Source organism: Pseudoliparis swirei, chromosome 23 (genome assembly GCF_029220125.1).
Source record: "Pseudoliparis swirei isolate HS2019 ecotype Mariana Trench chromosome 23, NWPU_hadal_v1, whole genome shotgun sequence".
In the NCBI taxonomy this organism is placed as follows: Eukaryota; Metazoa; Chordata; class Actinopteri; order Perciformes; family Liparidae; genus Pseudoliparis; species Pseudoliparis swirei.
The window spans coordinates 17,276,641-17,302,978 of NC_079410.1; the positions used below are offsets into that span (position 1 = coordinate 17,276,641).

General features: G+C 42.7%; 3 protein-coding genes and 1 pseudogene across 4 annotated transcripts; all 4 read left to right on the top strand.

Moving 5' to 3' along the window:
• Window positions 1–1,079: 1,079 nt before the first annotated feature.
• LOC130188972 (uncharacterized) lies at window positions 1,080–2,909 on the top strand. 2 transcript variants are annotated; one of them, XM_056407554.1, is made up of 4 exons: window positions 1,080–1,225; window positions 1,752–1,899; window positions 2,093–2,309; window positions 2,460–2,909. In XM_056407554.1, the coding sequence occupies exons 1-4, from the start codon at window positions 1,092–1,094 to the stop codon at window positions 2,636–2,638; spliced, it is 678 nt and encodes a 225-aa protein (XP_056263529.1). In that variant the 5' UTR covers window positions 1,080–1,091; the 3' UTR covers window positions 2,639–2,909. The 2 variants fall into 2 exon arrangements, with proteins under 2 accessions (XP_056263529.1, XP_056263530.1); XM_056407555.1 differs by having other exon boundaries at window positions 2,093–2,297.
• A 4,565-nt stretch (window positions 2,910–7,474) lies between these two features.
• LOC130188654 (histone H2B-like) lies at window positions 7,475–8,140 on the top strand. The gene has a single exon (XM_056407070.1). The coding sequence runs from the start codon at window positions 7,485–7,487 to the stop codon at window positions 7,857–7,859; it is 375 nt and encodes a 124-aa protein (XP_056263045.1). The 5' UTR covers window positions 7,475–7,484; the 3' UTR covers window positions 7,860–8,140.
• A 1,458-nt stretch (window positions 8,141–9,598) lies between these two features.
• Window positions 9,599–10,112, top strand: LOC130188909 (histone H4). The gene has a single exon (XM_056407473.1). The coding sequence runs from the start codon at window positions 9,616–9,618 to the stop codon at window positions 9,925–9,927; it is 312 nt and encodes a 103-aa protein (XP_056263448.1). The 5' UTR covers window positions 9,599–9,615; the 3' UTR covers window positions 9,928–10,112.
• Window positions 10,113–22,944: 12,832 nt separating this feature from the next.
• LOC130188588 (N-lysine methyltransferase setd6-like) lies at window positions 22,945–25,380 on the top strand (annotated as a pseudogene).
• The last annotated feature ends 958 nt before the right edge of the window (window positions 25,381–26,338 follow it).

Consider the following 26,338-nt stretch of genomic DNA (forward strand, 5'->3'; position numbering starts at 1 on the left):
TATGTTCATTTATAGTGTTGATATGCATAAATAATGTTATAAAAGATGACCGAAGGCCAGCACATAGTCATCCTCTTGGTGCAGTCGTATGGATCTGCAGAAATGTCACTCTTGCCTGTCTTCAAAACTTGAGAGCCCTGAACAGGGTGTGTGTCACTCTCAGTCACCCAGTCTATTAGAAGTACTAGAGCACCATATTTATTATAGAGACATGAAAGAAAGCCTTACCTTAGTGTCCCATGTCCAATAAAGGTGTATTTAGGGGGAAAATGAGAAACATTTGTAAAGTGTGGTTCTCGTGGGGTGATGGCCGGGCACACAGGCAGGATATAGATGGTTCATACAAACAGATGGTAAGAAAGACTGTCCCACATTTACAAAGAGGGGAGGGGGGGGGGGGGACTCCATAATAGCTATTGTATTTAGTAGTTATATAGTTCTTGTAACACGGTCCGAAAACTGTGCTGCTCCACGCAGCTCCAGCCGCAAATACCTGCCGTAAAGTGTGATCCATGTGACGTCATTCTGTAACTTGCTTGTATTTATTACAATAACAAATGATAACGACATCTTTTAACATTAAAGTTAGACACAGATCTGATTAAAGGTCAACATCTGAATCCAACTAAATAATGTAGCCTACTGCTAATTAAATTTGTCTCTTACAACTATGAAAATGTATCGAGTAAAACATGTTTAAACTGCAACTAGTTTTCATAATCATCTATAATTCAAAACACTTAACAATTAATTGTAATTTAATTGGAGTTGAAGTTGACATTTCATGGCTTAACATTACAATGCAACATGTATTCCTTTCTTTATCTTCAGGGTGGTCCTACCTATGGCAGGAAAATGATGACTGGGAGTCTTGCAGCTGCAGGTGTCTTCGCATCAGAGGGTCGTGTTGGAGCTGTTTTGCAACATTCACCCACCTTACCATAAGGCACGATGCCAGGTTTTTTTTTCTCAAATTAGAATATGTTGTGCTATTCAATAAGGTCATGATGTTCTTTTTGTCTGTGTTTAAGGGAGCAAGGAACCTCAACCCTCTTCCTTATCATGCAGCCTATGTGGGTCACAAAATCCACATGGAACAAAATGAGAAGATTGTCATGTTTGGCGTGACTCATGTGCTGGCAATAGATGGCTTCTCCAGCAAAATTGTTGGACAAGCTACTATGCCTGTAAAGAACAACCTCACCATCTACAATGACGTTTACAGGTAATTGAAAAGACTGTTGTCCTTGTACCCTAAACATTACAAAGCATCCCCATTTTATGAGGTGTTTTAACAGGGTGTCTGTGGGTCCTTAAAAACAAAAAAATGCATTTAAAATTAAATATCTTACAATTTCTTGAATACCATTTTGTCAGCTCTGAAAAATGCACTTGATTAGGAAGAGACGCACATTTTCGAAAGTGGATTTAAATTCAATATGGCTTGTTAATGTATTAAAAGAAAATGCTCAACTTAAGTGGGATTAGTCGCATGTGAAAACCTTCATAATATAATTTTTTTTAGTTTGGATTTGAATCAACGTATTAAATTGCATTCATATTGGTCTAAAAAAGGACTTAAATTAAACTTATTGAAAACTACAGAAACCCTTTTTAAGCAGCAAGTTAAAACTCATCTCACCTCATCAGTACCTGACAACACAAGACCTACTACACATTTTGTAAATGTATCTGACACCATTAGCCTTACCCTCCATACTGCTGTCTGCCAATGTTATGTTTTCTTCCAGGAGTGCAGTAATGGAATATGGGATGTGGGACCAGGTCAGAGTGGATCATGGAAAGGAGTTCTACCTCACTCTTTTCATGCAGGAGAAGTTGGCCAGCCACCGCCACAACACTGAAAGGCCACCATATCTCCAAACACCATCGACAAAGGTGATCGACAAACAATGGTTTTGCTGATTATAAAGTTAATCAACATGTAATTAAATAACTATTTCACACTTTCATTAATTATTCAGAATGGTTAACTGAAGATATTGAAATGTGTGAAAGTAAGTTAGTCTGTGGGGGCGGGGAAATATTTGTTTATCAAGAATCTGAAAATGTCTCTATTTTGCAATGACAGAATCACAGAATCGAGAGAATCTGGCCAGAAATCAACAACCGGGTCAACTACCCATTGAAAGCTGCATTGGTCCAACTGGTGGATCAGGAGGAGCTGGACATGGAGGACCAGATGACTCGGTTCTGTGTGTCATCTTTGACATGCCAGTTGGCCCAGATCGGTGTTAACCGACCTGTGCAAGCATGGAATGCACACAGGATTCCTGGTATGTCTTCGGGTTGGTCTTTCAAGCCTTTTTTAATGTGAATAATTATTTTCAAAATGTTTTACAATTGAATGTTTCTTAAACATGTTTAATCAAATACTAGAAGGAGCATGTTGCAATACATGGCATGGTTGTGACAGCCACATTGAATTATTATTACAGGGAGGGGGATACCAAATTACTTGGCCAGAGATGGATGCCCAAATAAGCTGTCGACAGACCTTTTGCCAAATGCATCTGTGGCTGCAGACTGGTACGACCAGGAAGTGGGCTCACTGACACGAGTGTCAGACTTTGGCACCAACCATTTCCAAGTTTACAGGACCAGGAAGCTACAGTGAGGGGATTTGCTCTGCAGTGCCCTGATACAAGTGTACTGCTGGACAATGCAGTGAATAATCTGCCACAACCGTTCAAAGATGGACTCAAAGGCCTCATCGACATCTCAAGGAGAAATTGTCAACGCTGATGTTTTTTTGTGTGTCTAAGTTGTTATTGTCTGTGCTTTTTAATTGGTTCAACTGACGGAATGTTTTTTTCTTTTCTTCAAATGTTGGGGGTCTAAAGGGAGAAATATGTTCTTTTTGAATAAACACTTCTGTTGTCTTCAAAGTCTGGCACGAATTTCATTTTTAATCTGTAATGGGAAAGTCTGGACCTGTAACACCAACTATTGATAGTGACACGGTGTGTTGACCCCCTGCCAGTGTGAGTAAGGCACTGGAAGATAGCTTGTTCAGTGACCTCTGACCTTGGTAACAAACGTACACCCCAAAATATACACATACAAGATGGTTGCAGCCGGTTTAGGGCGGTGAAGCCATGATAACTTCATACATTAGCCACCATTGTGTCACTTGTTTCAGACTCATAAGTCGGTCTCCCCGACAGCCGGATATCACAGATTTGGACCCAGTGTAAAGATTTCCCACTGGAGGAGGACCCCTATGTGGTTGGGAACCTCGCTTGTTTATGAAGGGCAGCTTAAGGACCCTGACACCCTCAGTTTGGATGCCAATCTGATACCTATTGCTTCACTAAGAACACAGCTGATGTCTGAGCACGACAGTCAAACAGCAGGAACAAACATCAATGATAAACAATCTGAGCCAACCTAGTAAATCACATAATACTAAACACCATTTTGACCTGAGCTTGTAGCAGGTATGAAGCTTCAGTGGAAGCTCAGTCAGGACGGTTAATACATCTGACATTCACTTTTCATTTGGAACAGTTCTTGGAAGGCAAAACTTTGATGATGTAAATCATGCGAGCAGATTGACTGCAGATGGAAGAATCAGAGAAATTGAGATCCAGCAATACAATTCAAATACAAGAATGTAATCCTAATGCAATGCTACCACTAATTCTGAAGGCTCCCTCTTTTAGGGGAGTAGTTAACTTGTGCTTGACATAAAGAATTAGAAAATACCAAAGATTGTCTTTCTTTACGAATCTAGAAGTGTGCAGATGTCATTGAATCAGATATAAGTACATGTGAGCTGCTGCTCTGAGCTAAACAAGGCCACAACCTGTTGCTCTGAGCTAAACCTGTTGCTATTAGCTAAACAAGGTCATGACTTGCTGCTCTAAACTAAAGAAGGCCATGGCCTGTTGCTCTGAGCTAAAGAAGGCTCTGAGCTGAATATGGCTTATCTAAATGTACATGCAGAGATATAGCCATGCGGCTAAACACAGACAACAACGCCTAACAATCACTACTATAAACTATGTGAGACATGTTAGAGATGTGAGGAGCTGTGCTCTCCATGTTTCACTCTGATACAATAACTCATGGAGTCAACTCCTCAGAACATGTTCACACACAACACAGAGCTCCATCCTTCTGGAGACCAGAGGACTACATGATGATGATGTGATGTAGTCAGAGGAGTAAAGACACTGACAGCAGAGTCACAACAGAACAGGTTACATGTTTCTGATGATTTAGTTTATTTCGATCAGCAAAATATACAACAATCATAATTCAACAAAAGAAGAAAGTGGCTGACCAAAAGGGTCGAGGCTGAAGATAACGAGCTTATAAGTGCCCTAACCTATGATTTCTCGAAAAAACTTATTTCAAAGAATCATATATATATATATATACATATACATATATATATATATATATACACACATACATACGTATACATATACACACACATGCATACACATAAACACACACACTCTACATACACACACATGCATATAAACATGGCTCTCTTCGAAGGCGGTCGCATTTTCTCTCCCTCTCCTCCCCATGACCTTCCCTTCCCTGCTTGGCTTCTCTCGTCATGTCTTGTCTTGTTTTATACTTGAGAGACTCTCTCCTCATGCTCTTGAACTAAAACCATGGACCGATCAACTGATCATCTGATCAACTGGTCTCTCAACGCACTGACACCGTCTTCTCGACGAAGCTTGGGTTCGGAACCTGCCCGTCCTGCCGGGGCGTTGCAGCTGGTTCCACGATGGACGTGTCGTGTGCCTAGCAGCCCTTTCCGTGGAGGCGTAGATGACATCTACCTATTCGGAACTATGATTACAGGATTTCTGCTGTTTGGATTTGGCGTTGCCCTGGTTTATCGGAAAATTAAGGAAAGCGGTGACAGCCGTTAAAAGCCCTAAGGCTGCCCGACAAATTGGATCGATTTGAAAATGGGAGGAAAGTGGTGGAATAGTAGGTGCAAATTGGATGTAGCTGCTGGAAGACCAAACAATCCCAATCTTATCTGCTTTGGCTCCTCAACCAGAACGGGCCTTGGCCAAGGCCGTTACTGGAACAACAACTCCCTGAAGATCGCTGGTGAGAACCTCTCTCATTCCCTTCCCCTATCCACAGACACCTGTGGTTGTTTTCTCCAGGACCTTTCAGGCTATCTCCATGGCAACGACCATCTTGCGGACTGAGAACTCTGTCTGTTGTGGCCTGGGGAGGACGACACGCACAACTTTCAATAATACTGATTTGCATTCACTACCTCCCCCATCCCACGCCTTAGCTTTTTACCCCAGTGTGACCGGACGGGCTGTGGCTGGCGCTGCTGTGATGGCGCCGGACCGGCTGGCTGCTTGTCGGTGCTGGTTACCTTCTGCCCCAATGGATGGGCTTAGATCACCCAGTTGTTGGATTACCTTCCTCCCCTTCCTACCGTTGCAAGTCATGTCTAAAATGTATGTGCTTATGTGCTAAGGTGTTTTTCCTGCTCCACACTGTACCCCTCTCGGCATAGTCGGGGTTGGTGTTTTCTCGCCTTCTTCCCTCATGTTATGCTGTAATCTTTCATCCACCCTTTCTTGTAATTTCGATGCTTTTGTACCTGTACTCTGGCAAACGACAAATAAATATATCAATCAATCAATCAATAAAACGAAAAACAAAACAAAAAACGTGTCCCCATTAACCGTTGATGTAATGATGTAGTAATGAAGGTTACAGGTGAAGCACAGGTGGTGCTGTGACTGGGTGCTAACTGAACGCTGCTTAATAAGAAAAACTCAACTGTCTCTTTATTTTTCAATTGTCAATATGTATTGCCTCGTGGTCATCATATCCTCACTCTTCCATGTGGGAATGTTTAGTTCCAAAATGACCCAAATAAAACAAGTAAATACATGATGTATACAACTATGCTGGAAATTAACCATGAACATAAATATCAGAGGAAATAAACGGCATTAAATACATATGTATCAATCACAGGTATACTGCCATCTAGCGGTATAAAGGTGAACCGTTTACTCTGCGGTGGAAATATAGTCTCTGCACAGAAACATTATTTTGATTAATCTATATTAGGAACTGTGTTGCATCAAAAATGCAACGATTAAGTGAGAAGGTGATTCTTGCTGTGTACATGAATATTAAACTTCCCGTCGTCACCACTGTTGCTAACATATCCAGGTTTAATTATTTATTCTTTATATTGACTAAATTATATTCTTCTAACGTTACCCTGCTATGTGTTTGCATCGTTAAAATATCCCGGTTTAATTATTTATTCTTTATATTGATTAATTAATATTCTTCTAAGGTCAATACGAATATGTATCATTGGCTTTTATTTTGACTTCATTTTAAGCACTTCCGTTCTGTGGTTTTTGGTTTCAGACAGCAGAAACGAAATACGGGGGTGGTATTCCGTTTTTCCGTTTTTGGTTTTCAAACGGAAAACGAAAAAACCACGTGATTTCCGTATTCCGTATTTGGAATGAAACGAAAAAATGAAATAACATTACGTACACGGACCCTCCGCCTCCAGGACGAGTGTCTGATGAAGCCGCTTCCAGCTCCTTCAGGACCAGCAGTGACTGTTTGGCTGGCCGTGCTGAGTGCTGTTCCCATGGAGCCAGTGTTTTATTTTACCTTGAAATGAATCACAGAGTAAAGGCAGACATCGCCCGACGGAGTTGCCATGTTCATGGCTTCCTCCCAAGTTTCCATCCACAGTTCCTTTTGCGCAAGTGAAACATTGATTTTCGTTCGGCGAAAAAAGCAAAAAGAGATTATTGACGAGTGTGTCAATGGAAACGTGCCCACAACCCGATGTATCAACAGAAGCACATGAGAACAGTCGTAACGCTCATACGCCGAGTGAAGCCGAAGGAGATGCATGACAAGTTGAAGTAATAGCCTGTCTTGTTGAGCTGATAAACCCATATTCTGAATCATTAGTCCCACATCCAACAATGAGGCACAGTACCATAATCACAAGGCACACCGTTTTGAACTGAAATCGTGTCTCCTTCAGGATATAATGGTCATTTCTAAGGGAAGAGCGGCATACAAACAAGCAAAACAATGCCGTGGTGGGACCCCAACATGGCCGCCAGAGTTTGTTGTGGTCACGTGAGTGAATACGCTCTCTCGATTCGCGATGTTATCAAAATACGCCTTCTTGATTGGCTAAGTAACACCACGTGACGTTATCAAAATACGCCTTCTTGATTGGCTAAGTAACACCACGTGACGTGATTCAGAAATCTAGGGTCCCGCTACAACCGTGTCTCAAAAGTAGGCCAATTGTGTGAGGGCAGCACAGAATAACGTCTTGTCCTGCGCATGCTCTGCTCAGCAGCCAATCCGACGCAAGCAACAGCACAGCCTCGTTTGCATCGGGCTGATATATATTCCCCGCCCTGAGCTTCAGGAGCTCTGTTCTCACTCCGAAAAATCAGTCAATCATGCCTGAACCCACCGTCAAAGCGCCCAAGAAGGGTTCCAAGAAAGCCGTCTCTAAGGGCGTGACCAAGACCGGCAAGAAGAGGCGCAAGTCCAGGAAGGAGAGCTACGCCATCTACGTGTACAAGGTGATGAAGCAGGTCCACCCCGATACCGGCATCTCCTCCAAGGCCATGGGCATCATGAACTGCTTCGTGAACGACATCTTTGAGCGCATCGCCTGTGAGGCCGCTCGTCTGGCTCACTACAACAAGCGCTCCACCATCACTTCCAGGGAGATCCAGACCGCTGTCCGCCTGCTGCTGCCCGGCGAGCTGGCGAAGCACGCGGTGTCTGAGGGAACCAAGGCCGTGACCAAGTACACCAGCTCCAAGTAAACCTGCTGGAGACCACCACCTCAACGGCTCTTTTAAGAGCCACCCACCTCTTCTGAAGATCAATTCCTGATGTGTACAAACTATTAAGTCATAATCTAGTGAGTTGAAAATAAATATGTCCAGTGTTTGGGCTTTCCAGGGAGTTATGTCTGTTCCAGTCCTAAAAAACATTTTGACTAAATTATTGATATTGATCGTTTATCACCTATAGATATATTTTATAATGTACTGAGAATAAATCTTGTTTGGTCAAGACATTTTAATAAACTGTAAAGCGAGAAGTCCGAATCTTTATTTTAATTCAGCTCTGATTCTTTAAAATCTGTGGCAGCTTTAATGCCAATGATGAAACATTTTAGCATCTGTTGCTATAGAACTACAGAGATGAAACACCAATCTGATATCCAATCGTGTACGGACTTTTATAACTATATTCATGGACTGGAAAAAAGATCCAACGTCGTTATATACACATTAGTCTACCACAGTGGCAATCGAATAGGGAGCACTTAAAATCTCTTGCGTGTAAATACAGGAATACATAAATATAAGTTATACCTAAACAGGACACAAAATACATCTTTTTCTGTATTTCTTCATTTATTTATGAACAGCTGATGTGGGGGTGTCAAGACGAGAAAGACCTTCCTGGGTCCTCTCATCCTCTTGAGTCTGGACTCCCAAGACCAGACTCCAAAAGAACATAAGTCTGTACTTGGAATTGATAAACGGCTGAAGTAAAAAATCTGTCTAGGCTAACTTCTGCTAACGGTTAGCTGAGCGAGTCAACTTCAGCGTCATGTGCCAGGCAGAAGTAGTAGAGCACAACACACCAGGTGCATCACACTCCTGTGACCAATCATGCTTTAGACAGAGGTTCGGACCGCCCCAGCTCATTTGCATATAAGGACACGTAAATGTCACACATAAATAAATGAAGAAATACAGTGGACACATGAATAGACATCAATAAATGAAGAAATGTAGAAATACATTTAATGATGTCCTGTTTAGGTATAACATATGTATTTATTCCTGTATTTATTTATATAAGCATTTATTTATTTTTGTATTTATACATTTATTGAAGCATTTATTTATTTATATCTATTTATTTATTCATTTATACATTTATTCATTCATTCATTCATTTATACATAACACATTCTAAGTCCTCCATACACGAATTGGAGTAAGTGAGATACTTAAAATGACTTTCAATTTAAAAGGGCTTCAAAAATAGTGATTTAATAAATATTCAATATATGTGTAGGTTTATAACTGAATTTGAAATATTCTATATTAAATCAGACACTGAACAAATGTGTCAAGAAGGCCAGCACTGTGCTGTGGTGTCCAATCAACACGGTGGAGGTGGTGGGAGAAAGGAGGATGATGGCCAACACTTCCACCCCATGCAGGACTTCAGCCACCGGCTGATATGTCTCCGGTGTGTGAAGGAGAGGAACTGCAAGTCCTTTCTTAATGCTGTTGTCAACCTGCAAGTGAGATATTTAACAAACATATTTAAAATGAGTTTTATAAGCAACAAGTCAGAGACACATTGCTGATTCATGCTGTTGATCAGCAGGTGGCGATGAAGCACCAAAGAGTCTCATCATCAACCTTCATGTTAACCAACGAAGAAGAAGAAGAACAGCTCGCTTCGTGTCTTCTATCACGTCCTCAGACAGGATATAGATACGTGTGAACTGCTGGTGGCTGGTCACCTTGTTGAAAGACTTTGACAGTGAAGATGAGCGGAAGAGGCAAAGGAGGCAAAGGACTCGGTAAAGGAGGCGCTAAGCGTCACCGTAAAGTCCTCCGTGATAACATCCAGGGAATCACCAAGCCCGCTATCCGCCGTCTGGCTCGCCGCGGTGGAGTGAAGCGTATCTCCGGTCTGATCTACGAGGAGACCCGCGGAGTGCTGAAGGTGTTCCTGGAGAACGTGATCCGTGATGCCGTCACCTACACCGAGCACGCCAAGAGGAAGACGGTGACCGCCATGGATGTGGTGTATGCTCTGAAGAGACAGGGACGCACCCTCTACGGATTCGGGGGTTAAACTCTGACTGGCAACCAAAACCAAAGGTCCTTTTAAGGGCCACACACTATTTAAAGCGCTGACTTCCTACATAGTTTTATCTATTCAATTGTGAAAATCCTTTAAAGTTTTGATTTCATTTCCGTGACTTCAGAAAATGAATATTGTTATACCGATCTAACAATAAATAATATAGTTAATTTACACTTGATAAAACTCTTGGCTAATTTAAATGTCATTGTTTGTCACTTACTTTAATGTGAATAGTCTAGCGTTTTCAAAATGTACACCTTGAAATGCAAAGTCAAGAGATCCCGACCTGCTGTCGGGAGTCTAAAGTTAAAGTAGCAAATGTATGGATTACTTTCACTATTCACTTCTTTATTACACTTATTCTATTATATCCCATGATTTTTCTTACTCCAATGTACAACATATATAACTAGCTGCAGAAACACCTTTCTTAATGCACCAACAACCTAAAGTCTAGGAGAATTAAAAAATACTACTTGTGAATAAAAGGACTAAACTAATATCAAAGAAAAAACTATATTCACTTTATTTACTTTTATATTATTTATATATATATCACTGATTCTTGAGATATGGGATAATACATGTCCTCCACTGAAATGCAAAGATTGGCTTGAAAATCCATATACAAATTAATTGAAATAGACTTTGAAAGCTCAACATGAAAGACTTAACTACCCCAATGTACTTAGTTTTGTCAATATTTAAATATTTTCATAGCAATTTGAGCAAATGCAAGCATTGCCCTAGAAAGTACATGCAAATTAACATGTCCTCTGCAAGAGGTCACAGGTTCTAATTGCAAAGGAAAGTCCTTAAAAATGTAATAAGTACATAAATATCAATATGAAATGAATTACATGGCTTTATAAAATGTAACCGAATACATAAAGCAAAGTACCCATCAAATTATACGTTAAAAATTGCAGCTCAAAGTATTGTCCTTAGTTCATGTGAACTCCGTCAGAATTTTTACAAATTAAAAAGATCTGGCATATTATGGTCTGAACTTGAACCCTGAGGACCCCTTTTACATGTTTCTTCTCTTGATGGATGCAGCAGTACAGCACATGGTCTCGTAAGTTTAACATTTATATATATTTTTAGCAAACTAAGTTGATATAACTGTCGTCACAGGTTTTGTATGTGAATTTTGTCATCCAAGAATGATTATTTTAAATAAGAATTGTGAAATAAATGGAGGTGATTTTGGTGAGTTTATGTAGGCAGCTAGCAACTGGGAAAAATCTAAATGGCTCCAGTGTACGGGATACGATTCAGACAATAAAAACGTTTAATTTCATCAACTCCGTCAGAATGGCTGTCAGACTGTTGACGGTCAAGCTGACTGAGTTGACAAATGCTCCAAAACATCATTATTTGATGCATAATAAACACATATTGTGTTTATGATTTTATATTGGCATAATTCTTATACTAAACTGACTGACTGGCAAAAAATAAATGATCAACACAAATGTTAATGTATATTTATTGCTTTTATCTGTACTGTAGGCAGACATGGCTCGATGCAAACTGTCAGTGGAGGAGCAAAGAAAAAGAAGACAGAGAATAGACATGATCCAGACAGCAGAAGGGACAAGGTGGAAGAACAGGGTCCATAACAAAAAAAATCAGAAAAATAGGAGAATTAGGACCAAGGGAACAGAGGCACTGCAGGAAGTATTGGAGGAAAGCTCAGAAAAGGTCAAGAAGGTCAAGACAGGAAGTAGACACCCCTCCAGATAGTCCACTAGAGCAGAGTATGGAGGAGCCAACTTCCAGTAGACGTGCTCAACCTAACCAGGATGGGTTTAATTTAAAGTTAACCTCTTACTTTGTTTATAGTATAGAGCTGGTGGTGTATTGAGTTAATTCTTGGTCATTAAAGATCTTTACCTTTCACTGTCCCCATTTTCTTGGCCTGTTTATGTTGTGTGCCATTTCTCTAAATTGATGGTCTCGTAACAGAGGATTCTGGATCCTGCATAGTTCATTGACTTTGCTAATAAGTTTTAAGTTTGGCCAGTTAAATGCACTTATAATCCAAGCATAGAGGGACTGAAAACACATGAACTTCTCATGTGTGCTTTACGGCCTTGTTAACAGACCTTGTTTGCTGTAATTTTACATCAGTCCGTCAACGTCAGTTTTGTCCCACCCTAAGATGTGGGTTTTTGTCTTTTTAAAAAAAAAGCCTTTTACTTCTGTTTATTTTATTGAGTTAATTCACTAAAACATTGCATGGACTACATGCAGTGGTGTCTTAACTGCATATAACCACAGATTAAATATGTAACATTTTAAAAATAAATAACAAAATTAAGTTTTTTTCCAACGTCGTTTTTCCTCAACTGTGTAAAATAATAAAAAAGGGAATACAATGTTTTTTTTATTATCACTTAACTAGGAGTAGGAATGAATAAACATTTGAGACACAAATTACCATTTAAGGCAGAGTATTTTATTATTATTTTTAGACTATCGCAAAACTTCAGCTTCAGCTGTGGCAAAAATACTCTGTTTATAATAATGTGTTTATTATCATAAACTTAACTTTAAGCATGTAAATAAAGGACATTGAGGCTTTACATAAAGACACAATACAAAAATAAACAAAAGCATTAAGCCAGGTACATCAGAATATTATAGTTAAATCATGAAGGAGTAATACTTTTACAATACCACCTCTTACGGAGGTCTCCACCGTCATGTCTCCCCGCGGTCTCTCTGGTGTGTAGCGCTCAGCACTGTGCGTCCCTATCAAAACAACCCGGGATTTACCACAGAGAGGCACTTCTGATTGGCCAGTTCAGGGTCAGCTGACCCGAGCCATAGCCAGAAGTTGTGAAAACTTCTTCAACCTTATCATGAATAACAACTCTGCTAACAACATCACCAACAACAACAACGTCTCATTTATTTCTAATGATCTCATCAATGCAATTGTGATTTTTTTAAATCACGGAGAAGAGGGAATCTTTTATAGAAAACTGAACACTAATTTGTTTTTCCAGTATGAACAGCTGAGTGTCGTTTCAGACTGCGTGCATGACTGAATGTTTTACCACAAACTGAACAACTGCATAGATTCTCCTCTGTGTGAATAGTTGAGTGTTGTTTCAGATTGCGTGCATGTCTGAATGTTTTACCACAAACTGAACAACTGAATAGTTTCTCCTCTGTATGAATAGTTGAGTGTTGTTTCAGATTGCTTGCTTGTCTGAATGTTTTACCACAAACTGAACAACTGCATAGTTTCTCCTCTGTGTGAATAGTTGAGTGTCGTTTTAGACTGCGTGCATGTCTGAATGTTTTACCACAAACTGAACAACTGCATAGTTTCTCCTCTGTGTGAATAGTTGAGTGTCGTTTTAGACTGCGTGCATGTCTGAATGTTCTACCACAAACTGAACAACTGTGTTGGTTTTCACGAGTGCCTAGCTTTGAGAGGCAGTCACAATATTTCTTATCAGACACATATTCTATTCTATATGTTATTCTGAATTTGCAGGAGCTTGAACACAATCGTCCCTTCAATAATTCAGTTTTATATTATCTATCCCCCTTTTTACATAATTCATTATGTAACTAAACACTAATATAAATCTAGAAGAATGGGCTCTATTAATACATAACTGTTACATCACAGCACATGTCATTTAGCAGACGCTGTTATCCAGAGTGACTTACAATAAGTGAATTCAACCACGAGTACAAACTCAGAACTAATAGGATCAAGAAAGTAACATTTCTTCAAGAAGCCAAACTACAAAAAAAACATAAGTAACACCATGAGTAATACCATGATGAGTAATACCATGAGTAATACTATGATGAGTAATACCATGATGAGTAATACCATGAGTAATACTATGATGAGTAATACCATGAGTAATACTATGATGAGTAATACCATGATGAGTAATACCATGAGTAATACCATGATGAGTAATACCATGAGTAATACCATAATGAGTCATACCATGATGAGTAATACCATGAGTAATACCATGATGAGTAATACCATGAGGAGTAATACCATGAGTAATACCATGATGAGTAATACCATGAGGAGTAATACCATGAGTAATACCATAATGAGTAATACCATGAGGAGTAATACCATGAGTAATACCATGAGTAATACCATAATGAGTCATACCATGAGTAACACCATGAGTAAGGGGGGGAGGTGACTTCAATAGTAGGTAGATGATCAATATAGAAAATTACAGGGTGGCAGGCGGAGATTTCAGGGTGGCGGGGCGCCACCATGTTATAATGGTAGGGGAAACACTGCAGCAGTTTGATCACTTTACGGCAGTTATTTTGTTTTACGGCAGTTTGATCACTTTATGGGAGTTTGATCACTTTACAGCAGTTGGAACACTTTACAGCCGGTTTCCTCCTCCAGAAGTTGTTCTGGCCGCCGTTTTGAAGACCGTCCCAAGAGATCTCCACGTGCAGATCCCGTAATCAGTTTGACTCGAGGACCGTGAGGTGTTTAAAGTTCCTCCCTGATGAATGAGATCAGAGGAGAGCTGGAAACGAAACAGATCCACCAAAAGTCTCGCTCACTCCAGTTGACGAGCTGCAAACGGACTAAATGTGACTTGGAGCCGTAAAACGAGCATGAAGACCGGGAACAATCGTGAAGCAGCACCAACCTGGTGTGTGTAGCTCATGTTCTCCTAAACGAGAAACGATCTCCTCATAAGCTGCTGCCAATGTGTCCAACTGCTCAAAAGCCTCGTCAACGACCTCGCCGACTTGCTGCTTCACCAACAGTCTCAGCATTTCTCCTGGAGACAACTGTGTGTAACTTATTTAACAGTCTAAGAAATGAATAAGAAGCTAGAAAAATGTCTTATATCAGAAACAGAGAGGAAACATTAACAGTATAAGCAATAAATATGAAGCTAAATAAGTGTAGTGTAACAGTAATATCATGACAGAGTGGAAATATTTAACAAGTCTAAGCAATTAATATCAGGCTAAATAAATGTGAATTTGCAGGAGCTTGAACATAACAGTCCCTTCAATAATTCAGTTTTATATTAGCAGTAGTACAGTAAAAAGTACAATATGTACCTCTGAGGTAACGAGTACCTTTGTGATGTATCATAGTAAAAAGGTATGGACGTGTTTACGTACTGCAGTACCTGTAACTCTACCTCAGTACATGATGTGAATACTTCCTCCAGAACTGGTTCCATCAGTTAAAAGTGATAAAGAAACAAAGAGAACCAACCTGCTCGTTGTAACTTCTGGGTTTAAAATGGCGTCCCGTTCCGTTGGCGCTCGCGCTCCTCTATTAAACTCCAACGTTCGTCCTCGTACTTCGATGTTTCACATGTTCACTAACTCACGGGAAACCGTTGACTCCACTCGGGTCCGTCGACTTCCAGCTCGCGCTGCTATCAGCGATGAGCCCCGTTGCATGATGGGAAACCAACGGCTGGCCGTGGCCACATCAGAGAGCTGATTGGCTCTTAGATTTGACAACAAGCACTACGTGTTGTCGAACATTTTTATTTACCGTTTGTTTGGCTGTAATACTAACGCTGGATAGTTGGCTGTTGGTCAATTGTAAGGTATTCTCAAAACTGGAGCACTGCGCAGATGGTGGAGAAACAGGCTTCCGGACACGCATGGATTAAGTTATCAACATTTAATGGCAAGAAAAGTGAATCAAACATTCAACGCGCTCTCTCCTCGTGTCAAGGCTGCAGGCTCTCGGCGCCTTCCGAGACGCACACAACCTTCCCTTCGGGGCTCACCTGAGAAAGAGAGCGTGCTCTCTAAAACACGCAGTCATATACTCTTCCTGTTTCCGGTCTAACGTCACTTCCGGTTCCAGTCGCTTTCACAATAAGAATCCCGTCAATTAAAGTCACCTTCACAATAAAGGTCTCTTGTTATTGTAAGTCATTTCACGGATTTCAACCGGCTTCGTCAATCTATATTGCTAACAGTCACTCTCATGCAATACATTAATTCTTGCCATTTACATTTGCATAGAGTAAACATTACCCCTATGCTTCATAATACATTAATATCAATATCAATATTCTCCTTAATATTGTCTATTATAATATTTCTATATGTATTAATTTAAACCATAAGACCTCTGCAGATGTTATCAAAATAAACTATTACAACTTAACAATCCCTCCTTTTATACTTATCCAATAGTATAAACAACCAAGTAATAGCCCATTTATTTTGACCCTCTATGTAAACAAACATTGTACAACATTTTAATAAGCACTCATTATCATTCAGCATCCCTGTGGAAGAACATCACTCCCTCCTTGCATCCCTGCTTCTCAAGGAAACTAAATAACACTAAGTGTCAGTGTGAATGTATTCATCACACAGGTGAAAAATCTTGCTGTCCTAATGGTTCTGGTTAATGTAACGTGTGCACTGTCTAAGTGTCTATCTGTGCAGGTGTCTGTGCATCCCTGTGAATCCAGTCCCTCCGCATACATGCTCTGCAACTCCAGTTCCTCTGCATACCCGCTCGGCACTCCTTCTCGTCTCAGCATCCCTCCTTTCTCCAAGCAGATTGTCAATGATGGGTGCGATCGTCCCACTCAGCTGAGGGAGCATGAACTACTGCGTCCACAGACTGCAAGCAGTTAACTGTCTACCAGCAATTCACACTCACTAAATCTCAGCTGAGGACTTCTCAAGGATCTCGGCTTACATGCAGCTACCTGCATGCCGTGGTTCTCTGGTCGAAAAAGCCTTGTCTCTGGAGCCTGTCTCATACCTCCCGGGCGTCCCAGCCCCTGGGGAGATATTATTCCTCATGGTTTTCACTGGCTGCGCCGTCTGTCCGTCGGTGGATTCGCATATCCACATGATGTCATCTGTTCCTCTTCCTGCATCGTTCTGTCCTCTGCTCCGAATGGCATCGCAGGGGTCCTCAGGATGGCTCCGTCTGCTCCTCAGTCTCTCTGAGCCGGGTGATGATGGTGTCCGATGCTCCTGTGGGCAGCTCCTCATGGCAGGTCCTCACAGCAGGCAGTCAGCACACGATGGAGGTCGATGCTGGAGCGCCAGGTGTAGCTGTTGAAGAGAATGAGAAAACACAACACAACGGCCACTAGGGCGGCTCTATACAGAATGTGACACTTGACTATGAAAAATTGTCTATATCATAATTTCTATATTTAAATAAGTATCTAATACTTTCTAGGCTTGAATTCGCAATCTTTAACTGAGTCGGAGGAGCAGCTTCTCACCCCGTGTGGGAGGAATCATCTCTTAAATGCGCATCTGTCGTCCAACAGAGTCTCAATTACTTATCCAATCCAATCTAACTTTATTTATCTTTACTGGTTATGATAAATGTAATTGATCCTATCTATGGCCCTTGACTAGGGCATAGAAATATTCAAATCCTACTAGGATCTGATAGCAGGCAGGTATTCGTCCAGCACCCTCCTCTCTCGTGCTTGAACCCTAAAACAGCTTATGGGGAAAAACAAAACATTTGCACCTCGAGGTGCCATTAATGACAGGAGACAGTGAGCAGTGAGAGTCAATGTTGTCTGCACACATCTTCCTATGTTGCAGTCCTAACTCTCGCTCTAATGTCTCAGATATGAACATAATTACAAAAATGTGAAATGGTGTCACTTGTGAGACCACTCACATCGAGGGCGCTCCGAGGTCCTTGCAATGACTTCAGAGCACCCCATTCGCCTGGACTTAGTCCACTGGCTCCTGGTGGGCTCCGGTAACCTGCTCAAAGAAAAACTTAACTGTGGTTAGTTCATTTCTCAAACATTCTCCAAAACCACACCCTGGGCTCTGCTATCCCCTCCCTGGGCGATAGTCTGCTCCTGTGAATGTGTTCTCTAGATATATTTCTTCATGTAGGTGCTTGTTTCTAAAAGTGTTAAGTGTTTGGTTGCAAAGCTATGTGCCAGTCAGACCTGATCACTCCTCGAACGCCACATCTCGGTACCAGCCACCTGCATCTCCCATCCCTCCCTTTTCTGAAACAACCTTTGATTCAGAAAACTCAAGGTGGATGCATGTTGCAGTCAGCTTTTGTTCAGCAGTGTTCAAGTGGAGAGTGGTGGTACTTCATGGTGCAATTTGGCACTGCACAATCTATGGCACCTGTGATGACAGGTTCTCCTCAGACTCTTGGTCACGTGGCATTATTTGAGGGTTTGGGCCGTTTTGTCCTCCTCTCGGTCGTCTATACCGAAGTCCTCCTCTTCCTGGGTCTTCTTCATGCTGGCAGTCCGGCATCCAGTATCCAAACTGGAGGAACCGTGGCTCACTTTCTCTGGGATCCGCTTGTAACTGTTGCCAGGGAAATATGGCTTGTTGGTGCCGTTGGAAGGCAGGCTGGTGTGAGCCTCCCTGTTGTATGAAGTGGGTGATGGCCTTGCATACTTCTACGCCGATCTGGGCTGCTATTTCAGGTGCAAGAGCCATCTGTTTTTGTGTCTTCTGGTGGTCTTTAGCAGCTTCTGTATGTTTTTCTGCTAGTTGTAGCTTTAGCAGTGTCATGGTCATCTTTTCTTTGTTTGCCTTTTCCTCTTCTTCATCTTCGATGTGCTGGGCAATAAAGTGGGTGATGTGTGCATTCCATATCTCAAAAGTGACATATTGGATGCCCACCGTCTGGTACATTTCTCCGGCGAGCTTGGGTGGGAGTCCTTTTATCACTGCATCCTTCCATATGTTCATGGAGGTGGTATCCCTGTCGTGTCTGGTGCCTGTAGCTGATTTCCAGACTTTTGCAGCGCGTGACAAGTAGGCCTCAGCGTCTTCATCTCGCCGTAACTTGATGCCGGACAGGTTGGCCATGTCAGGGGTAAAGGGCCACCGTGTTCTGATGGCAGCGAACAGGTGTATATTGACAGTGTCCACATCTTGGCTGTTATGGGCAGATGAGCAGCCAGCATCTCTCTCCAGGTCGTCTAGCTCTCTCAGTGAGGAGCATTTCGCCAGGATTGCTCTCATGTCTCCTACTGCCAAGGGAATCCCGGTGGTGGCAGCATCGAGTGCCTTTATCCAGGGGACTCCTCCTTTCGATATGGGGGGGAGCTGGTCGGTGATGAAATGCATATCCCTTGGGCTGTACGGCTTGTACTGGGTGACACCGGTGCTCATTGTTATGAGTGGGGCTTGGATATGGTGTTGCTCTGCTTTGTCTTGGGGGCACTCCGTCTGTGGCAACGGTCTTGTCTGAGGGCTGGTATCTCCGTAGTTGATGTTGGACGTCATCTGTTGGCGGAGTCTGCTTGGTTCGCCAAGTTCTCTGGTCGGTGGATTGGGGTGGATGGGGGCCAGGCTTGATGGCCTTGGTTTTGGAGCTGCCTCTTCATGCAGGGTTTCAGTCGGGGGAGCTTCTTCTTTGGGAGCGTTCTCAGGGGCTGTTCCTTGCTGCTGGGACTGAAGCTTCCTTGCTTTGTTGTCAGCATGGACTGTCATCCCATGCAACAACCGCCTTCCTGCACCACAGCGTCACTGGCTTTGGCGATGTCTGCTGATCGGGATCTGAACCAGCGTTTCCCTTTTTTCTGTTCTTCTGCTGCTTTGATGCGACGCTTGAGCACTATCATAAGCATAAGTTTCTGATCTTGGTGGGCCTCCAGGGTTGTTACATCCAGTAAACCCTCTGCATGCCATTCCTGCACGTGCTTCCTCAGCTTCTTGTAGTGGTGCAGTCTGTCGGCTTTCTCCACCATTTTCATGGCAGCGTAGAGAACATCCTCAATCCACGCGGTAGGGGTCTTGATTGATGTTGATTCTGACATTGTTGAAGGGATCAGGTACTGAGGCTTAATATATGTAAGGAAATGTAAATGTAGAGCACAGAAAAACCTAAAAAATTCAGATCAAAATCCCTCAAAAAATCGTAAATCGATTTTTCGAAAGAAATCGAAAGGAAATTTATTCTACACTATGTGTCTAATTTGTGGATGCGGTGCAGTTGGGAAAGAATGCAAATTAGGGTGAATACAGTGAAATTGCACAGCATACAAAATACATAGACATTTTAAAATGGGGGAAAATGTTAACAAACAACATATGGGGAAAACGGTGTTATTTTAACCAATGAACCAAATGTGATATTTTCTGTGAAATGGGAGAAGCTGTTAATTTAACCAAGTAAGTCATGCAAATTAAGTAAATGTATTCAACTCCCTAACGACCATGTGGGTGAACAAAGGGGAACTACCATCCCTTCTTCTCAGGCCAAATCAAAATGGTGGATTTAAAACAGGAAACACGCCGTATTTATAAGAAGGATCCCCTTTAGTGAATATTGTCAATGCCGGACATGTTAAACAAGGGTCTAACGTACATTACCAACTTACACGGGCCACCCAACTGAGTTTTGTGGGACAATGATCTTGTAACTGTGCAGTGCGCGCGTACACCAGCTTACGTATGTAACTTTAATCTCGTAACAGCGTGTTCGCCGTCGCTAGCTTACGGATGTTTATATTAGTTTTCTAACGTGCTCTTAGAGACCCGCGTCGTCTTCGTCAAATTTACTGTGTGCCAAGCACTCCTGGCTTCCAGGCACATCATTGAGCCACAACTCTTCATACAAAGCGTGAGACAAGACAAACGAGCAACGAGGCGAACAATGAAAAAAAAAAAAACGCAAAACCACGCTGTACTTAAAGAAGGATCCCTTTAGTGAATATTGTCAATGCGGACATGTTAAACAAGGGTCTAACGTACATTAACAACTTACGGGCCACCCAACTGAGTTTTGTGGGACAATGATCTTGTAACTGTGCAGTGCGCCGACATACACCAGCTTACGTATGTAACTTTAATCTCGTAACAGCGTCGTTCGCCGCCGCTAGTTTACGGATGTTTATATTAGTTTTCTAACGTGCTCTTAGAGAGACCCCGCGTCGTCTTTGTCAAATTTACTATGTGCCAAGCACTCCTGGCTTCCAGGCACATCATTGAGCCACAACTCTTGATACAAAAGCGTGAAACTACAAGACAAAAGCGAACAACGAGGAGCACAATATGACAAAAACATGCAACTAAATAACACGATAAATACACAACGCTGTTGCAACAGCGACACACCTGGTGTGGAGTACACACAGGCCACACACACACCACGTGGCAGCTCACACGCACCACGTGGCAGCATACACGCAAAACACACAAGATAACATAGAAAAACGTGAAGAGAGTGGAAAAATCTCTACAATAACACAAGGAACAGGAAAAAGAAATCACGTACTCAACAGCGACACACCTGGTGTCGAGTACTCAGAGGCCACTCACACGCATGGCCTCACATGTGGCCACTCACACAACAACAAGGCCACACACACAAAACACACGAGATAACACGTGGAAAAACGTGAAGAGTGGAAAAATCTCTACAACACAAGGAACAACAGAAAAGAGACTACACGTGAAAAGCGTGAGACAGCCATCCGTGCAAACGCACTACAGAAAGACACAAACACACCCAATCTTACACGACTTCACATCAGTAACACGGCGCTCGATCGACCACACGGCCACGTGGGCGACTTTCATAAATGCCACTAAACGCGCAGAACATGCAGGCGCACTGGAACAAACACACGACTACTCATCCGTGACACGGCGTTCGATCAACCACCGGGCCAAACGTGGCCGACTTGCCCGCGTAAATGCCACTAGACGCGCAGAATCATGCAAAAGGCGATTGGGAAAAACACATAAAACACACACACACACACAGCGTCGATTGTTTGTTAAACTCTCCGGCGGGCTTGTGCCCCGTCCTGTTCTGACGGCATAAATAGTTCGATAGCTTAGCGCGAGCTACTCACCGCATGAACGTGTCCTTAGTCCCGTAACTCTGGCGGCCCATCTCAGTTTCGCCTTCGTGGTTTCCAAATTGTAAGGTATTCTCAAAACTGGAGCACTGCGCAGATGGTGGAGAAACAGGCTTCCGGACACGCATGGATTAAGTAATCAACATTTAATGGCAAGAAAAGTGAATCAAACATTCAACGCGCTCTCTCCTCGTGTCAAGGCTGCAGGCTCTCGGCACCTCCAGAGAGCACAACCTTCCCTTCGGGGCTTACCTGAAAAAAGAGAGCGTGCTCTCTAAAACACGCAGTCATATACTCTTCCTGTTTCCGGTCTAACGTCACTTCCGGTTCCAGTCGCTTTCACAATAAGAATCCCGTCAATTAAAGTCACCTTCACAATAAAGGTCTCTTGTTATTGTAAGTCACGTCACGGATTTCAACCGGCTTCGTCAATCTATAATACTAACAGTCACTCTCATGCAATACATTAATTCTTGCCATTTACATTTGCATAGAGTAAACATTACCCCTATGCTTCATAATACATTAATATCAATATCAATATTCTCCTTAATATTGTCTATTATAATATCTTTCTATATGTATTAATTTAAACCATAAGACCTCTGCAGATGTTATCAAAATAAACTATTACAACTTAACAGTCTCATGTCGTGCAACGAAGTGGCCCATTAGCCAATCAGAACGCTTGTAGCCTACTGTTGTTGCCATATAATAATTCATCTTTATTCATAAAGAAAATGTAAGCTAGCTGTGTAATCCTGCCCAGAGGAAACGCAGGTTGAGGACAGCTTCACTAGTGTCGGGGCTCTCAAGTCACGCATTTCGGTCTTAAGTCACGCACTCCCGCCACACATGGTATTTCTCACGCTGAAAAAAACCTCTCGGCTATTTAATGTTTTAATGTACCGCAGCACGCAAACATGAGCTGGCTCGCTGCCCTCACCATGGAGAAATCAAGCGCTCCCCTGGAGTTCTGCTGTGAGGTGCCACTTATCAGCCAATCAAAAAAAAGAAATGGGCTACACAATAGCCAACTGGAAAAAACCTGTATCTGTTGTATCTGGGTAAGAATTAATCCAGCAACTAATGAAAATAAAGCATCCTGGAATTGCACGTGAGGCGACTGATATCCGAAAGTTTCGTTCTGCGGGAGGAGTGTATGGAGGTATGGAGGACTTAAAATGACTTAAGTATAAATAAATGCATGAATAAATACAAGAATAAATAAATAAATGCTTAAATATATGTATGAATAAATAAATAAATGCTTAAATAAATGTATGAATGAATAAATAAATACAAGAATAAATGTATTTATTTATGTATTTATTTATTTATTGATACTTTTATTTAAGCATTTATTTATTTATTCTTGTATTTATTTATACTTAAGTCAATTTAAGTCCTCCATAGGAGTGATGATGATGGATATGTCACTCTTGCCTGCCTTCAAAACTTGAGAGCCCTGTTAATGTATTTCAGCTGTTGGTGCCGTTTCTTTATAAACTAGTGTAACCGGGCGTTCGCACGTGCAATTTCATGTTACGGATGTTTACCTATTTGTTTCTATCATTTTGCCGACAGGTCGATGATGGTTAAGAGGTCAATCCGCTGCAGGACTTTCTCCAGTGGTGCAAGAGAGTCGGCTTGGTGCTCAGCAGTATGGTGTGTTGGCCTCAGCACGAACCAGTCTCTGGGGCTGCGTATAAGATCATTTCTACTGTGTTGTTCCTGCCACGTTCAGTATTTGTCAAAAGGTTTTGAAGAACTTGCACTTATTGAGTTGATCCCTGTCTCCATAACCAGACAGTGTCTCTCTGTAGGTGTGTGTGAGTAAAGAGGGAACAGTGGCCGAGTACGGGATGCTGGCTCTAGACGACATTGAGGAGGGAGAGGTTGTATTCACCATCCCCAGATCAGCTCTCCTCCACCAGGAAACAACCACGGTGTCTGTCGTGCTGGAGAAAGGTGACGGTTTTAATCGTGGAGAAACGTGAGCCCCCCCCCCCCCCACACACACACACACTTTGTAACCCAGCTTCTCCTCCCGCCCGTCACAGAGAGGTCTTCTCTGGAGAGCTCGTCTGGCTGGGTCCCCCTGCTGCTGGCTCTGCTGTATGAGTATACGTCTTCACAGTCCCATTGGAAACCCTACCTCTCTCTGTGGACCGACTTCAAGACTCTGGACCACCCCATGTTTTGGTAAGGAAACTATTTAAATCCCTATCCTGAAGATCAGTTCACTAAAAACACAAAACTGTCACGTTGCCAACTCCAGGAACAGCTTTCCTTTTAACTTTTTCAGTGAAAGAAGTGTGAACTTATAGCTTTACTTCGCAGTAATTTACAGTTAATTTGTCCAGGTCGAAAGAGGAGAGAGACAAACTACTGAGGGGAACAGGCATCCCAGAGGCCGTGGACACAGACCTGGCTAACATCCAGAGGGACGACACAGACCTGGTCCTTCCCTTCATCGCCAAGCACCCGGACCTGTGGAACCCCGACACGCACACACTGGAGCTGTACACGAAGCTGGTGGCCTTCGTCATGGCCTACAGGTTAGTGACCAGGACGCACGCACGCACACACACACACACACACACACACTCTCTCATTGTCTGGATCCTCATTGCTTCATTGAAACCTCTAAAAATACATCCCCATCCTCCTCTCTGAAGTTTCCACGAGCCAGAGGAAGAGGAGGATAGCGAAGACGATGAGGAGGAGAAGGAGTATAAGGAGGAGGATCAAGAGGAGAAGGCCCCAAACCCACTGATGATGTTTCCCATGGCCGACATGCTGAACCACGTGTCCAATCACAATGCAATCCTGGAGTTTACACCGGTGAGGGGGAACATCCACTCTTCATGACAATGGATATTTGTATTGTTTCAAACAAGTGTGACTTATTACCCGCGCTTCTCGTCTCTCTCTCTACACACCGAATGTCCTCAGGACAGTTTGAAGATGGTTTGCCTGCGCCCGATTCTCAAAGGCGAGGAGGTGTTTAACACCTACGGGCAGAGGGCCAACTGGCAGCTGCTGCACATGTACGGCTTCACAGAGCCTTACCGGAGCAACGGCAATGACACCGCTGACGTCCCCGTCGCCAACCTCTACAAGGTCGCCATGCAAGGTGAACGTGATGGATATGATGGACGGACCCAAATACAACCCTGTGCTTCCGCTAGATCCCCCCCATCTCATCTTCCTCCTCTCTTTGCAGGTGTTCAGTCTGATTCGGAGCGGCAGTTGATGGAGGAGCAGTGTCAGATGATGCGAGAGAAAGGATCCTTCGTCTTTGGCAAACAGGGCTGCCTCACAGACACAGAGCTACAAACCGCGCTCAAGGTGGGGGAGGGGGACATCGGTCTGCTGCACACTGCACAAAACCTGGAAAACCAACACCATGCTGTGTTGGAAGAAAAACCATTCGCTTTGTGTATATTCAGATGATTTGCATGTCAAAGGAGGAGTTCTCAGAGTACAAGGATAACAAAGGGTGGGAGGAAGATGAGGAGGATGAGAATCCCCTCCCTTTCTCCAACGAGGACCTCCCCGGGTTGAAGGCTTCGTGGAAACGCCTCATTCATGAAGCAGCCCGCAGTGGCGGTGCGTCCATAGAGGGCGCTAGGGCGCCGCCCCTCTTAACATTTTGAGATGAAAAAAAAGAAGAAGAAAAAAAATACATCCTGTCAAAAAACATTATATACCAAATCATTTAAATAGTAAATATACCGTGTTGACGCGCTAAATGTGTGTGGCAGACCGTCAGCCTGTCAACAACCACTTAAGTTAATGTGAAAAAAATATAATATATCGCCACTCATCATCACGGAGAGAAGCCCCTCCCCCTTTACGGGGCTCCGGCCCAACGTGTGTGTACGGCAGCGAGCAAACATTTCACGGTCGTTTTGGCAAGGATGGCTTCTCATTGGCGGATGAAACGTGAATCTTGGGGCACAAAAATGTGTGCTCATTGGCCAATGACATCGTTTTATTATTTCACGTGATTGGACTATTCGGCAGATCAGAGACCGGTATCGTTCCCTCAGCCAGAGAGCTCCACGGAGCTACAGAGCAGGTTGCTAACGGAGCTGTCAGCTGGAGGCTCAGTGAGTAATGCGTTGTCTAGTTTCCCCTGTCTGTTGTTCCAAAGTCCTGGGACTGAAACTCTCTGGACTACAACGGGGGGAGGGATCTAAAGAGCTGCAGACAAGTGTAAGAAACACGAATCTTGCCGCAGTTATCTAGCTAACAGCATGAAGCTAACGAGCTAACAGCATGAAGCTAACCCTGTTTGCAGAGCAGAGCAGCAGAAGGAGACCGAACTGGCATCGAAACACAACGAAGAAGTTCTGGAAAACAGACACATTCCCTCCAGAATAATGGAAACAGGCTCGTCACAGACATGATTGACTTTAACCAGAGAGTTATTGAGAAGTTTGCCAACTTTAAAGAGAGGAGGGCTACTTGTCTTTACAGTAGTGGGTCTACTCTGTCAAACACCCAATGTAACATGTGATCTCTCTGACTCTATTCTGCTCTGAACC

Bases quoted from the DNA above. Each gene is read 5' to 3' on its own strand.
- LOC130188972 (XM_056407554.1), top strand. From the start codon at position 1,092: ATGGAACAAAATGAGAAGATTGTCATGTTTGGCGTGACTCATGTGCTG. The intron at 1,226-1,751 runs GTAATTGAAAAG...GTTTTCTTCCAG, and splicing joins ATCTACAATGACGTTTACAG to GAGTGCAGTAATGGAATATG. The intron at 2,310-2,459 runs GTTGGTCTTTCA...TTATTATTACAG, and splicing joins GATTCCTGGTATGTCTTCGG to GGAGGGGGATACCAAATTAC.
- LOC130188654 (XM_056407070.1), top strand. From the start codon at position 7,485: ATGCCTGAACCCACCGTCAAAGCGCCCAAGAAGGGTTCCAAGAAAGCC.
- LOC130188909 (XM_056407473.1), top strand. From the start codon at position 9,616: ATGAGCGGAAGAGGCAAAGGAGGCAAAGGACTCGGTAAAGGAGGCGCT.